This window comes from Cavia porcellus, unplaced genomic scaffold (genome assembly GCF_034190915.1).
Source record: "Cavia porcellus strain 051 isolate PalLab524CR breed Dunkin Hartley unplaced genomic scaffold, mCavPor4.1 scaffold_17, whole genome shotgun sequence".
Taxonomy (NCBI): Eukaryota; Metazoa; Chordata; class Mammalia; order Rodentia; family Caviidae; genus Cavia; species Cavia porcellus.
The window spans coordinates 66542078-66558307 of NW_026947500.1; the positions used below are offsets into that span (position 1 = coordinate 66542078).

The 16230-nt window shown below is 42.9% G+C and overlaps 1 protein-coding gene across 1 annotated transcript; it reads left to right on the top strand.

The window, feature by feature from the left end:
* The first annotated feature begins 13308 nt into the window (after positions 1 to 13308).
* LOC100729857 (olfactory receptor 7C2) lies at positions 13309 to 14271 on the top strand. Its single transcript, XM_003461837.2, has one exon. It carries the CDS (start codon positions 13309 to 13311, stop codon positions 14269 to 14271), a length of 963 nt encoding a protein of 320 aa, XP_003461885.2.
* The last annotated feature ends 1959 nt before the right edge of the window (positions 14272 to 16230 follow it).

Consider the following 16230-nt stretch of genomic DNA (forward strand, 5'->3'; position numbering starts at 1 on the left):
CAATAATACAAAGGCTAGAAGATGATAAGAAGATCTATAACTTAAGAATTAAGAACATAAAAGAAGAAGTAGGGACACAAACAAATGGACTACAAAAGCTACTCACAGAAATAATCCAAGAGAATTTCCCTAATTTAGCAAAAGGTAAAGATACTCAGATGCATGAGGCATACAGGACTCCAGCCACCTACAACCCAAACAGAGCTACACCCAGGCATATAATAATCAAAATTCCAGAAATCCAATATAAGAACAGAATATTAAAAGCCGTCAGAGACAAGAAACAGATCACTTACAAGGGAACACCCATCAGAATTACAGCAGACTTCTGGACACAAACCATCAAATCACAAAGAGTGTGGGGGGAAATAATTCAAGCTTTGAAAGATAATAACCTCCAGCCAAGATTGACATATTCTGCACAACTGTCCCTAGAAATTGATGGAAAAACAAGGTGCTTCCAAGATAAAAGGAACTAGGGGAATTTGCAACCACCAGTTCAACTCTACAGAGAATCCTGCAGGATGTTCTAAAAAAGGAAAATACCAAGATTCCAGAAACAGTGGCAGAGAGGCCACAAGGAATGGAGCAGAAAGTGAAATGAAGAAGACAAAATGACAATAAACGACAGAAAAAGAGCTCAACAGAAATGAGGCAGAGAAGATTGGATGGCAGGAACAGCTATTTTGGAGACAAGACATTATAATAGCTAGTGCTGATTTAATATCATCTTGTTTTGAAGTCCCATCAAGCTTTTATTTTTCTGTCTCCATCAGTCTTAGCAGGTTTTATCTTATTGGATTTTATCGTATGTGATAATATAAGCAAAAACTTTTATAGATAAGGAGATTATACAGAAACCATTGTTCATTTTCTGATAGCTGGTTCTAAATACCCTGTAATACTGTCATTTTCTTGAATGGTTTTACATTGTCTTGATATGATTGGGGCTACATTATATGAAGTTATACTCAAAGATTTCAAGGAAAGAGACACTATGGTAATTGCTTTTGTGTCAGAATATCTTATCGTGAAACACTATTTTGCTTAAATGGTTATGCTTTGACCTGTGCTGTTTTGTTGTTATACCCTCTTTTATCTCAATCTCCTTTTTAAAATTATTTACTTTTTTATTTTTCTCTTTTTAGTTAAGGGAAAAAGAAATAAAAAGTAGCAGGATACATTATAGTAACCCACTTTGATTTCCTATTAACTTGATTTGAAACCCTGTATTGCCCTCACCGTCTTGTTTTGACTGATTTTCCCCTATTCTGCTCTGCTTGTTCGAAAGTATAGGCAACAACGGTGAAGACAGTAAGATTTATTATGATGCCCATTCTGGTTGACTATTATGTTCTTTTAAAGTCCTGTAATGTCTCCAATGTTTTGGTTTTATTCTTTACTGTTTTGCTCAATTTTATTATAACTGATGATATAGGCAATTCTTTTTAAGATAGCAAGAAGCAGTATGGTAACCATTGTTGATCGCCTTGCATTTTGTTTGTAAATTATGTATTATGTCCATCCTTTTGATTTGACTATCTCTGTTCTGTTATGTCACATTTGGTCTTACTCTCTCCAAAAAAAAGTAATAAGAACTGTGGGAGGGGCTGGGGATTTAGCTCAGCGGCATAAGCGCCTGGATTGCAAGCAGGTAGTGGTGAGTTCGATCCCCGGAACCAATAAAAAGGAAAAAGACAAAAACCAAAAAAACTGTGGGAGTAATAAAACCCAAAATGTGTAATTGTCACTGTACAAAAGAAAGGAAAAGAAAGTGCTCTAAATGATATAACTGCATGTATATTTAAGTGTATAAGATAGATAACCATATTACTGAGTTTTATAGAATCACTGAACAGAACTGTTTGCAGTCTCACCGTTTGAAAGTCCACTTTATAGGCTTTAATTTTGTAACTTGAAAAACTATTTCTAAGATAACAATATGTAATGTATTAACTAGTGATTTCCTACTGTTTATTTTTTCTGAAATTGTGAATAACTTGTACCCTTTTTCTGTTTTTTTTTTCTCCTTAAATAAAATCTAAAAAACAGAAAAGAAAAGGAAATACAAGTAACTGGGCCACGGATTTAGCTCAGTGCCTTCAGCACCTGCCTGGCAAGGGTGAGGTGGGGAGTTCGATCTCCGGTACCAAAAAAAAAAAAAGTAATTTCATAGCACTCTATGCTTTGAAATCTATAAAATCACTGGAGAACAGCAAAACTGTCCTAAGAAAAAATTAAGTCTCTATAGCTATAGTATCTCCATATTACCATGTCTCTTAACCTATAGGAGTATGTAGTATACTATTTCTCTTCAAATATTTCTTGATTAATAATATTAACAGTGAAATTTACAAGCACTCAAAGATATATTAATGTTAACCTCATTCGTTCAAAGCAGAGGGACAGAGGAAAATCAAGTCATTTTGTCAGGAAATAAATTGGGTTACTTATAGCTGAAAGCATTCTTAGAAGTAACAAAGTTCACAGTCGGCACTCCTTTTTAAACTAAATTCACATGTCCTATTCCAAATTGAGGCGTGTATTTCAGGGATGGCATATCATGCGCAAACTCAGTTTATAAAATATAGTTCAATGTACTAGCTCTTAGTAAAATAAAGCTGATGCTACTAAATGGTGATAATAGAATAAAGTTGGACATCACTGTGATTTAAAGACTTCAAAATTATTTTTTGCCAAATAAGGTGCAGGAGAATGTCTGTAACTGCCCCAGTACTCGTGTTCATGTTATCCTGCAGCACACTGTACAATGTGTGGTCCATTTTGGAAAGAAACAATGAGATAACAACTTCCACTACCATGCCACTGCCACACTCCACACCATGGGCAGTGCAAGAAAGAAAACATACGAAAAAAGGCAGAAATTCGAATAGCAGGATTTTCCAGTGACAATACTTTCTAAGCAAAAATTTCATATGAATAAATAAAGTGATCTTGAATTTCCTAGCTATGGAATACAAAATTATCACAAAAATGAAACCTTTTTCCACACCTCAGTCATAAGTTGCTTATAAAAAAATTGTGAAAATTGATCTTTGTAACATTTAAAAATCATGAAATATGTAGTGATATATCCTGTAATGTAACTTTGAAAGATATCAAAGTTAAATTACTGAAATACTCCTTTGACAATAAAAATTAAATCAGTGGCTGCAGAACGCCTGTTCCCAGATGGAAAGGCTCAAGAACGGAACAGTTTCTCTTTCAGTGTGTCTTCATATGGATTTCCCTGGGACTCAACAATCATGTTGGCTTCCTACTATGAGGTTGTTCATTGAAGACCTGGGAAAAATGCATAAAGTTTTGGTATAGATGAAATAAGTGAAGTAAGGGAGTAATCAAGGCACACTCTGTATTACTTTGCAAAAATAGAAAGATTTCATGCATCTGCCAGATGTGAAAGGAGAATAAATCGCAAGCAGTAGTATACAGGAGTTACTCTCTATATACTATTCTTTTATTTTGTGTGTAGAAACAAATGCAAAAGTGATGTGTGATGATGCACGCCTGGAACCAATGGCTCCCGCGAACTGAGGCAAGAGGATTTTCTGTGAGAACACAGCATTGGCAACAGAGTGAATGAAAGAGATCCTTTCTCAAAGTAGTAAAATGTAAAAGGGTTAGGAATATAACTCAGGGCAAAGCTTCTGAATTCAATCCCACATACTGAAAAAGAGAGGAAAAAAACAAACACTTAAATTATTTAATTCAAGTGGAGTAAGTTTCTGGGAATGATTTTGTTGGGGGGAAAGTGAAATAATATACTTAGGCAAGTGACAGTTTTAATTTTTAATAGATATGGAGCAGTGTGTGAAGTGTCTAGACCATCAATATGCCAATATTCAAAAAAACCACTGCAAAGCCTGCAAAAAGCTGTGACCTTTTTAGCTTGTGCAGATCCTGTGGGGAAAGCTCTGGCTGGCACCGCCCTGAGTCTCCCTGTCCTCACAGCTGCTGTCCTTGGGAAAGAAATTTATCAAAGGGACATCATATTGGTTGATCAATTTTGCGTGCCTGTATCTGATAACGTGAGCAACTAGTTTTTTTGGGTTTTTTTTTTTTTGTCTTTTTCTTTTTTATTGGTACCGGGGATCGAACTCAGGACTGCCTGCTTGCAAGGCAGACGCTTATGCCGCTGAGCTAAATCCCCAGCTCCTTGAGCAACTACTTTGAAGACAGCAATGTATAATACAATGATCATTAAATTCCTATCATCTTGTTTTGAATCCTGTATCACCATGGCTTTATTGTTGTCATTTGACTTTTGTTTTTTGTTTGTTTTTCTGTGCTTTTTTCTCTTTAAAATAAACAATTGTAAAAATCTATCAATGGGCTCAATTTTAAAATAAATAAATTTTTAAAACAAATAATCACTGAAAAAAACAAAGAGCCTCTCAAAGAGAGAGGGTTTGGGTTCAGTTGTTCTCACCTCCTGGAACTGTTTTAATAAGTGTGATTCGGGCTGTGTTTTCCCCACTTTCTTGTTCCTGGGGTACAATTCTGGGCAGCCATAAACTTGAGGGAGGTGAGGTGTCCTTTAGTGTCGATGTCCGCTCCCGGCCGGCAGGAAGGACACACGACAAAGTCTGGCAGTGGACAACCTTTTCTTTTATTTTTCTTCTCCGTACAGCCTGCCCTGGGATCGCTCCCAGCCGAAGCCTCTTCTGGTCCGCTCCCCGCGGCTCCTTTTGGGCTTCGCTCCGAAGCCTCTACCAGTCCGCTCTCCGCGGCTCCTTCTGGGCTTTTACTTCTGGGCTTCTTCTTCCCCCCCAGGGGTGGCACCAGTATATATACGGATACAGTGTCCAATCATGTTAAAGTAAGCAAGGCAAGCTGATTGGCTAACATCATCAGTTGCCAGGCAGACTATATTGTTGAGCGGGTTGCTTACGCGGTAAGCAGGAAACTAACGTGCTCGATGGGAGGGGTAATCTACCTCAGGCTTTACTCTTTACTACAGGCCTCACGTCCGCCAAGTGAGGCGACCGGGCTCGGGGCTGCGGCTCCCAACATCTCCCCCTTTTTTATTTTTTATGAATGTGTGCATCGTAGCCCTTCCTGGACTGGGTGCAGAGGCTTATGCCCTATGCGTAGGCCCACCGTAGGTCCTTGGCTTAGACCCTGGTCGGCCGTCCCATGGTCTGCCAAGGCCCTGAGGCCCTCGTCCTTTTTTTAGGGCCAGGCACAAACTGGACGGAACCTGGATGCACACAAGCTTGCACTCATCTTCTCTCCGTAAAGAAATCCCCTCGGAGAGAAATTTAGACCTGGGCAGCATCTAACAGTCCAGCGGCTTACGTGCAGGATGGGGTAGGGCCTGGCTTAGGCTGAGTCTCACCGGGGGAGTACGCTCTTACCCGTCATTGACTCTCCTACCCAGCTATGTCATAATTTTTTAGAGGAGGAGTGTGGGAAGCTCACCACCCCTAGACTCGGTCGTAGGCTAGGCGAGCGAGCCATGCATATGCCTGAGGATCTTCTTGTCCATTTCGGGCTACCGCTATTTCTATTCATCTTATTGGTTGGTCTGTGATGGATCTCTGGTAGGGCAGGTCTGATCTTTAGTCGAGGGCTTTGTCGCCCGTGTCAGTCTCTCCGGTACCCACAGTGGTTCTCGTCCCGATTCCTGTGGGAAAACACAAACCGCGCCTCGGTTCCAGCTGACCACTGGATCCGGGCCCATCCATTGTCCTGTCAGGACATCTTTCCACTTCACCCACCCTTTATGGTTGGGGGAAGGGTTGCAGTGCTCCACAGCTGGGGAGCGATTATCATTATTTAAATTTAAAAAATTGTGTGTGAATAGTGCCATGGATAATCGTGCCTTTGGGGCCAGGCCTTGGCCTACTCCCCCTTTTTGTTTTTGTAAAATTTCTTTGAGGCTTCTATGAGCCCTTTCAATGATTCCTTGACCTTGGGGATTGTATGGGATACCATGTTTTAATTGAACCTCCATCATTTTGCAGAACTCATTGAAGGCTTTGCCTATATAGGCTGGTCCATTATCAGTTTTTAATATTTTTGGTTTGCCCCATGCGGCCCAAGCCGCCAGGCAATGATTGATCACATTAGACACTTTTTCACCTGTTTCTGCTGTTGCAAATATGACGTGAGAACAGGTGTCTGTGGAAACATGAACATATTTAAGAGTCCCAAACTCCTGTATATGTGTGATGTCCATCTGCCAAACATCACCAGGGATCAAACCTCGAGGGTTTACTCCCATCGGTATGGCAGGTTTGTATGTGGCACAGGAGTCACATAGTCGCATGATATCTCGTGCATCTGCTCTGGAAACATGGAAATGGTTTGCTAGTGTCCTGGCATTAACATGAAACTTATCATGGAAGGCACGGGCTCGCTCGATTGGTGTTAGTAAGGTAAAAATCCATAACGGGCGAGTGGCAGTATCAGCAGCCGCATTCCCCTGTGCCATAGGCCCTGGCAGGGATGTATGTGCTCTTATGTGGGTGGTGAAGACCTTATGGTGTCTGTTCTGAAGCAATGTCTGGATAGACAGGAACAGCCCAGCCACTGTGGAAGTGGCTCTAATTAAACCGGCAGTCTCAAGCACTTGCATAGCATTGACCACATACCTAGAATCGGAGACAATATTAATGGCTTCTGAGAACCGTTCAAGAATCATTTTAACGATCTGCAGTTCCACCACCTGAGGCTGATCAGGTTCAAATTGTATGGTAACCGGGGGCTTGCCTAGGATCACATAGGCGCCTATCCCCGTCTTGGAGCCATCTGTGTATATTGTAGTTGCTGGGACTAATGGCTTAGAGGCAGTAACCTTTGGAAAAATTATAGGGTGCTGAGTGACAAATGACAAGATAGGGTCTTTAGGGTATTGATTGTTTATATCCCCATGGAAAACACATCTCAGAATGGCCCATGTATCTATGCAGGCAGCCAGGGTCTTGATCTGGCTGGCGGTATAGGGTACTCGGATGGCTTGTGGTCCTGAGCCAAAATGTTGGACAGCTCTATCATGCGCTTCAAGGGCCAATGAAGCGACTGCCTCCGGGTAATGCTCTATGACTTTTGCAGGTGAGACCTTAGGGTGTATCCACAGTAATGGTCCTTTCTGCCAAATCACCGCTGTGGGCTGTAGACTAGTCTGTAGCAAACAGACATCAAAGGGTCGCCCTGGTTCAATTCTGTGTAAGGTAGCCCCACCTAAGGCTTTTTCCACTCTCTGTAAGGCAGCTCTTGCCTCAGGAGTGAGCCTCCTGTGGGAGGCTATATCTGGGTCTCCCTTTAGAAGGTCGAACAGGGGTTTGAGATCTGAATTTGGTATATGTAAATATGGCCTAATCCAATTAATGTCTCCCAATAGCTTTTGCATGTCATTTAGGGTCCTAACGCCATCTGTCCTAATGGTGACCTTCTGTATAAGTCTGGAGGCGACACTGAGGTCCACACCTGCTGACCCAGGGGTGGCCCTTGTTGAAGGCTGCCATCCTGAGCTGTCCTGTCTCTGGGGCGGGGGCCCGCCTGTGAAGGGGGCCCCCTCTGGCCGTTTTTTGGCTCTCTAGCATCTCGTCCACAAATACGGTTGCCCTGAGCATCAAAGACCGACCTACACTCCTCAGCTTTGTGTGATCCCCTCTTGCATCGCCCACAAACATATGGTTCTTCATTCCTAGGATGGGGCCTAGCATCTGCATTGTTTGGGCAGTGACGTTTAATGTGTCCTGGCTCCCCGCAGGCAAAACACCCTTTAGCCTTACATTCCCCTTCTAACCCGCGAGGTCCCCTCTGCTGTACAGCCGCGGCCAGGAGAGCAGCCACTCCCGAGTTGGAGAGCGGCCCCCCTATCTCTCTACATATCCTAATCCAGGCGTTGAGGTCCTTGTTCTTATGAGGAGCTATCGCTGCCTTGCACTCCTTTGTACATTGCTCAAAAATCAGCTGCCTTACCAGCGGTCGAGCCACTCCCGGATCAGAAAATATCTTATCGGCAGCATCTTGCATTCGGGCCACAAAGTCAACAAATGGCTCTGTGGTACCCTGAATTACTGGGAAAGAACCCTGCGACTCCTTATCGAGCGACTTAGGCTCCTGACAGCTGGTCTCTTTGGCCTCCTTGCCATTCAACTTTCCCTCGTCCTCGGAGTCAGACGACTCCGAGGCTAGAGCCCCATCCTTCTCCTTAGCATCTTTGTTCCCCTTGACGGGCCCCTCTCGGGAGCTCCCCGACTGGGCCTGCTCAAATACCCTGCGTACTTTTGTAAGCTCTTGAGAGCTTTCTCCACAACCACCCTCGCTCTTAGTGTTGCTACCTAGCATGTTTCCCATCTTTTAATATGTTACTCACCGCGTGAGGCCCAAGGAATCCGCCACTTACGCGTGAGCCTGAGGGGAGTCTAAAAGCCCTGTAGGTGCGCGCCACCCAGAGCCCAGGCTTATCCCCAACTCACCTGTCTCGCAGCTCTGTACTGGAGCGTTGTCTGCTGTCACGTCTCGGGGGTGATCAGTCCCCGTGCGGGCCTCCAAATGTCGATGTCGTTCCCGGCCGGCAGGAAGGACACACGACAAAGCCTGGCAGTGGACAACCTTTTCTTTTATTTTTCTTCTCCGTACAGCCTGCCCTGGGATCGCTCCCAGCCGAAGCCTCTTCTGGTCCGCTCCCCGCGGCTCCTTTTGGGCTTCGCTCCGAAGCCTCTACCAGTCCGCTCTCCGCGGCTCCTTCTGGGCTTTTACTTCTGGGCTTCTTCTTCCCCCCCAGGGGTGGCACCAGTATATATACGGATACAGTGTCCAATCATGTTAAAGTAAGCAAGGCAAGCTGATTGGCTAACATCATCAGTTGCCAGGCAGACTATATTGTTGAGCGGGTTGCTTACGCGGTAAGCAGGAAACTAACGTGCTCGATGGGAGGGGTAATCTACCTCAGGCTTTACTCTTTACTACAGGCCTCACGTCCGCCAAGTGAGGCGACCGGGCTCGGGGCTGCGGCTCCCAACACTTTAGCTCACATTTTCAACTCACATTCAATTGGCTCCAAAGCAAGAAGGCCATGGTGAAAGGGTCCACCTCAGAGGAAAGCTGCTCATACGTGGTCCCCAGAAAGAGCGAGGAGGAGACGCAGGAGGAGGATGCACACTTACAGGTGCCTCCTCCATAGCCGGTGTCTCCCTCAGCGCCTCCTAGGATCAGCCAGCTATAGTGTCCCAAAACCAGTCACTGTCCACAAGCCCCACTGGTAAACCGGTGAGCCTTAGGAGGCCACTCCCACAACAGGCTGCAAAAGTAACGCCTTGGAAATCATTGAAGATCGTCCTTTATTTCCAAGCTGGAACGCTGAAGGCTGTCCGACGGGCTTGCTTTGAGTTTGCAAAGCTGTAGATATCTGCAGAGTCCTATCTGGACACCCAGTTAAGCCACCTCTCACAGCTCCGCTCCAGACACATCGCCGGCAGTCCGTCTATACTGTGCCCTTCACCTTGAGGAGAGAGGGTTTGACATCAGTGGTACATTTTTTATATTTTATTTTAAAAAGGGTAAAACTAAACAAAATAAAACAGGTCTGAAGAAAACAATGTAAGTGACACAGATTTCAAAACAAGACAACAGGAGATCAACAGTGGCTACCATAATGTCTCTTGTTTTCTTCTAAATAGTTATCCATATCTTCACACACAATTAATTCATACAAAAATGGTATTAAACTGATCAGAACAGAATGAAGAAGGCATTTAAGCCTTCAAAACCAGACAATAGGGAAGTAAACAATGGCTGCCATAATGTCTCTTGTTCTCATCAAAATAGCTGTTCGCACCTTCATGTATGTTGAAATTAAACAACACATAACAGAGTAAAACCACTCTGAACAAAGAACAGAAGCATTACTGGATTTCACAGATGACGATACAGAATCAGCAATGGATACCTTAGTGTCTCTTTTTCTTCAAAGTAGCTGTTCATTTAATCACGCATAATATAATCGATTCTCATAAACTGTTTAGGAGAAGTTCTAGGTATGCGTGAGTCTCTACATGCATACCTATCCTTTTTGTATTAGAGAGAAAAATAAAACAAGACAGATTACTAGAAAGCCATGAAACAAAGAACACAAAAAAATAGCAGTAGCAAAGAGCCCAAAACAACGACGATACAGGCCTTCAAAACAAGGTGGTAGGATCATAGCTAGGGTTGTTATTTATATAATGAGCTTCAAGATTTCCTCAGATCACCAGACACTAACATGCACGATTGTCCAATCCTATGAATGTTAGCTGCTTTGTTCCAAGAACTTAAGGAATTTGCAGCACAATCATCTTAGCTTTCCTCCATTGGCAAGTCTTTCAGTGAAGTTGGGTGTGGTTCCCGTCTCCAACCCCAACTTCAGGGAAAAGAGCTCAGCACTCACAAGGTTTGGAAAACCGCCCCTAATGTTATCGCTGAGAGAGCAGGGACTCAGTCTCACGGGTGAGGGAATGCCCCTGTGGAAAGACGAACACAGGAGACCGAGTCCACGAACAAAAACCCCCGGGAAGGGGAAACACGTGTCTGGAAAAAAACAAGATGATCCTAGAGATACTGAACGAGCGGAACTCAAAAGTCCCTTTCTGTTCTGGTTTCCTCACTCAGGGAACCTAATTGTTCAGAGGATAGAGGCACACAGGACAATTAATTTAATGAGCACGCTTTAGAGTGTAATTTCAGTGTCCTACAAGAGTCCCCATGAGCTGTTTCTGCAAATAGTGCTGCAGCCCCATCAGCCCCTCAGCTCGCCCTGCTGTGCCAGGAAAGGGTGAGCTCCTCTGCGCCTTGCAGAGGGCTGGACCTGATGCCATCTTCCTGCTGACCTGGCAGCTGAGCTGGACTTAAACCACCCGAGGCAGAGAGAGTGGTCAGCAGGTCCTGATGTGGGCAGCAGGTAGGAGGCGGCCGGTGGTGACGGACGAGGTGGTGAGACTCCCTTCATGGAGAGAATCCTAGGTGCCTAGTTCCCACGCCCTTCTGGGTTCTGTTCCACCCAGCATCCTCTCAGATGGTTTTCTCCTGCTTCTAAAAGCCAGTTCTGAAGCTCTCTGCCTCCCTAGCCCTGCACCTGCCCCAAGGACCAGCATCTCACAAGTGTTTCTTATCCAGCTTCTTATCTTGGCCTTGTGTCTTACAAGGGTCTCTATTCTCCTCTGTGCAAAATGTCAAGCATTCATTACCCTTGTATGCTGCTTTTGTGAACATTTAATTTGCTCTGTATTTTCCACAGTAGTGCATTGGTCTATAATTTATATACAGGCTGCGTAAGCCATTTAGCTCAGTGGCATAAGCACCTGCCCAGCAAGCACAAGGTCACAAGTGTGGTCCCAGGTACCAAAAAACAAAAACAAAAGCCCCATCATTCTCGCATTCTGATATTCTCCAACAATGTTTTCCTTGATAGTTTTCTTAATTTATAACTGTTATGACTGTCTTTACTTTTCTTATTTCTACCAAAAAAACATTTTTTCAGGAAATACTGGTACTTTCCAGGAATATGTTGTCAAATTTAAGTATGTATTGTTTATTTCTTTATGTCTCTTTTAGAGAGCTGAGGTACTGCTAATGTTTCAAAATTATTTTGAATTAGAGAAATTAGTATAATGTCATTTCTCTAAATATTTAAGTAATCATTAAACATTTATTCATAGCCTTACAAATCCCCTCTAAAGCACCCAGGAACAAGAGCTACAAGTTAATATGATTTTTAAAGTAGTGAGTCATGTTACATTGCAAAACTCCAGGACTATCCCCTTTGCAAGAAAAATAGGAATTCTGAACCTCACAACACAGTTTAACGAGGATCTTGGATTTTTGCAATGGTAAGTCAGTAAGACCCCCAAAAAGCATTATGTATTAATATTATTTAGGGATTAGAAATGTATGTAAAATAATTAATAAAGAAATGCAGGACCAAACAAGATACATCAGTACAGAAAATCAAAACCTTTATTACTGTACTAGAAATAGAGATATAATATGGAAGAATAGCATTCTTCATGGCATTAAACTTAAGTTGTGTTAAAAATTTCTTAACAAGAAATAACACAATCTACAAGTTAAGATAAAACTTCAAGAAAGCATACCAAAAAGTGGATTGAGATATACAGACAGGTACATACCTGTTACTGGAGCAAGCAGGTGAGCATAAAGAAAAGGGGACTCTTTTCCTAATTAATTTATAACTTTAATGGAATCACAAATAAAATTCTAACAGTATTTATCTTTTACCATGACTGGAGATTGCAACATTCATCCCCAGCGCAGATTGGCACCAGGAACAGAAGGACGATAGCAGTAGATAATCCCAGGTGACCTTCATGCTCAGCTTTTCGCTATATCATAAAGGTTTGAAAGCATGGAAAATAGTAGCTATGTCATAAGAATGTGAAAAAAAAGAAATATTTGGAATTATATGAAATATTTGAAATTCTATGACTTTTGAGCACCTGGCAAGAAGCCGTTAACTGATTACCTAGAAGGAAATATAAAATTAAGATGAACCCAAAATATATTCACCATAAGTAAAACTAAATAAGAAAGTTACTGTTCAAAATAGGCAAACAGAAAGAGCCATTTCCATATGGTGGTCATTTTGATCCTGTGAGGATCATACAGTGGAAAATGTAAGCTCCTATTCTGCACTTAGAAACTCTAGGATATGTTATTTGACTGTTGCAGGGTGCATGGTCTGAGGTAGGGAATGTGGTAATTAAAATGCTATAGAAAAGGGAATTACTAATGCACATTTTCTAGCAGAAGGACCAGCCAAAGAACAAAGAATGGGACGTGCAAAAATTGCAAAAAGCCAGCACAATAAACAAAGACCTTTCCAGTGACTGACAGATCTACTAGATTTAGGAGATTTTATTCCCAGGTGCACGCATCCGAACGTACCAGAGGAACCCCCAGGCATGCTGCAGAAGGAGGATTCCTTAGAGATGCAGACACACCCGTGTGTGAGTGTGTGTGTGTGCCACAATCAAAGAGGCCTTCTTCAGACCCAGAATGTGGGAGGAGGTCACAGGTGACCCCGAAATGTACACTTCTGACAACTGTCCTGAATATGTTCCTACTACCCTTCTGGGGACCAGCATTTGAGAACCGCTGACCTAAAGCTGATGTTTTTCAGACAAAAAAAAAGATAACTACGACTTGTCTGCAAACACCCAACAACTAGCCAAAAGGCAAGATTTCTCGAGTTCCCTGAATTTCAGTCGTAGTGAATGGCAAATCCCTGTAGAGTGAATCTTGATTTTATTTCTCCTCCCAAGCAAATTCAGGGGCCTCATGGAAACCGGGAATCAGACTGGATCCCCACACTTCCTCCTCCTGGGATTCACAGAGGACCCGGCCCTGCGGGCCCTGCTCTTGGCGCTGCTCCTGCCCATGTACCTGGTCACCCTCGCGGGGAACCTGCTCATCCTCCTGGCCATCACCTCCGACCCCCACCTGCACACCCCCATGTACTTCTTCCTCTCCAACCTGTCCTTGGCCGACGTGGGCTTCACCTCCAGCACCATCCCGAAGGCGCTGGCGAACCTGCGGGTGGAGGACAAAGCCATCACCTTCGCGAGCTGCATCTCACAGATGTTTTTCTTCATCTTGTTTGGCTGCCTGGAAAATCTCCTGCTGACTGTCATGGCCTACGACCGCTTCGTGGCCATCTGTCACCCCCTGCACTACGTGGGCATCATGACCCCGCGGTTCTGCGGGAGGATGGCTCTGGGGTCTTGGATGGTCGGTGTCGTGGGGTCCCTGTCCGAGACTTTGCCCGTCTTGAGTTTGTCCTTCTGCCCCAACACCGAGATCCCACACTTCTTTTGCGATCTGCCCGAGGTCCTGAAGCTCGCCCGTTCCCACACCATCCTCCACAATGTCGTGGTGTATTTGGGGACCATCTTCCTCGGGGTTTTCCCTCTGACTGGGATTCTTTTCTCCTATTCTCGGATTTTCTCCTCCATTCTGCGAATCTCATCAGCTGGGGGCAAATACAAAGCCTTTTCCACCTGCGCCTCTCACCTCCTGGTGGTCTCCCTGTTCTACAGCACAGGTCTTGGGGTCTACCTGGGCTCAGTCGCCACGCTGTCCACTAAGGCGAGCCTGATGGCCTCGGTGGTGTACACCATGGTCACCCCCATGCTGAACCCCTTCATCTACAGCCTGAGGAGCAGGGACCTGAAGGATGCCCTGCGGAGACTGCTCAGCCAGAGGGTGCGGGTCAGCGAGCGGCCCACGGCAGGACCCGCATGACAGCCTGGGCCTCTGCACCGGCTCGCGGGCTCCGCTGCTCCCCACACTTTAAACCAAGGCTCTCTTCACGTCTGCGCCCGGGTCTTCCCTGCTGTAGGCATTCTTTGTGACTTAGGCGATGGATCAGGCTTTTTGTTACCTAACGGGAACCTTAACTTTCTGGGAATGCTTCAGGGCTGATTGTCAGCTGTATGTAGAAGTGATTTGGGCATTTTATTTTTATGCATTTTGTTCAGGAGTGAAAACACACATAGGATGTGACAATGAAGTACATGTGTATAGGTAACGGTCAGATCAGGGAGTAGCATTTCTGTCTCCTAATCACTTTTTATTTCTTGTAGCTTTTTAATGGATTTTTTAAAATTTGTATTATTAAAAAAATTTGTATTGTTACATACGTGTTTGCCATTCATAATGACCACGTTCATCATAGAGGGTTTGTACATATATGAATATATAGAGAGAGAAAATTTGTTTTCGTAAATTTATTTAAAGAAAGACTAAACAAAAGAGAAAATGGGTAGAAATAGTACATTCATTCAGAGAAAAAATAAACAGTAAGAAATCACTAGTTTTTAGGGGTGTTAAATAGCTGACTATATCAATGTTTTTGGATCATTGAACACAGCTGTTTGCAGTCTCCCTGTTTGAATGTCCACCTTGTATGCTTTGATACTGTGATTTGAGCAACTATTCTCAAGATGATAATATGTAATCTATTAACAGGTGATTTCTTACTGTTATGGTTTTTTTTTTTTGTAGTTCTGTATTACGTGTACCCTTACACCGCTTTGTTTTGTTTTGTGTTTTTCTCTTTTTCCTCTTAAATAAAAAAAAAAGAAATCACTAGTTGATGTTTACATACTGTCCTTTTACAAATAGTTGTTCAAGATACAAAAGTGGAACATATAAAGTGGGAATTCAAACAGCGAGACTGCAAACAGTTCTGTTCAACTACCCAACAAAAACTTAGATATATGGTTGTCAATCCTATATGCTTAAACATACACACAGTTATCCATATCTTCATTTATGTTGAGATTAAACAAACTAAAGCAGGCTAAAATCATTCTGAACAAAGAATAATAGAATATACTGCTGGATTTCACATCATGACACTCTAGGATCAGCACTGGGTACTGTAGTGTCTTTTTTAAAATTTTTATTTAAAGAAAGACTAAACAAAACAGAAAATGGGTAGAAATAATACATACTTTCAAAGGAAAAATAAACAGTAAGAAATCACTAGTTGATGATTACAGATTGTCCTCTTACAAATAGTTATTCAAGATACTAAAGTGGAGCATATAAAGTGGGGATTCAAACAATGAGATCAACCAGTTCTGTGCAACTATCCAACAAAAACTTAGAAATATGGTTGTCAATCCTGTACACTTAAACATACATGCAGTTATCCATATCTTCAATTATGTTGAGATTGAATAAACCCAACCAGGCTAATATCACTCTGAACAAAGAATAATACTATTGCTGAGTTTCACATTATGACACTCCAGGATCAGCACTGGAAGACAGAGAATTTGTGTAAATATATACAGACAGAGACAGAGAATTTGTATATACATATATATCTTAATCTTTCTTTTTTCCATTCCTCTCCCCTCCCTCAGCCCTTCTCTAGTCCCGTTTATAAAAGCTTTGTCTCCATTTTTTCCTTGCATCCTCTTTTAAAGCCCTTTTCCTGTCTCACCCTTCCCCTCTGCCCTCCACGTTCCCCTTCCCATTTGAACACCTCCTTCCTCTACCTCATCTCCATTTTGCTTTTTATTTACCCTTTGGGTTTCTGACACAGAGAAGCAATGCAATACTTAAATTTTCTTATCTTATTTCACTTATAATTACGGCCTTAAGTTGCAGCCATTTCTCTAAGAATATACCAAGTTCATCCTTCTTCACAGCAGAGTAGTATTCCTTTCTATAAATGCCAAATGTTCCTTG

What these genes read in the sequence shown, in the direction of transcription:
- LOC100729857 (XM_003461837.2), top strand. Translation starts at nt 13,309, where the DNA reads ATGGAAACCGGGAATCAGACTGGATCCCCACACTTCCTCCTCCTGGGA.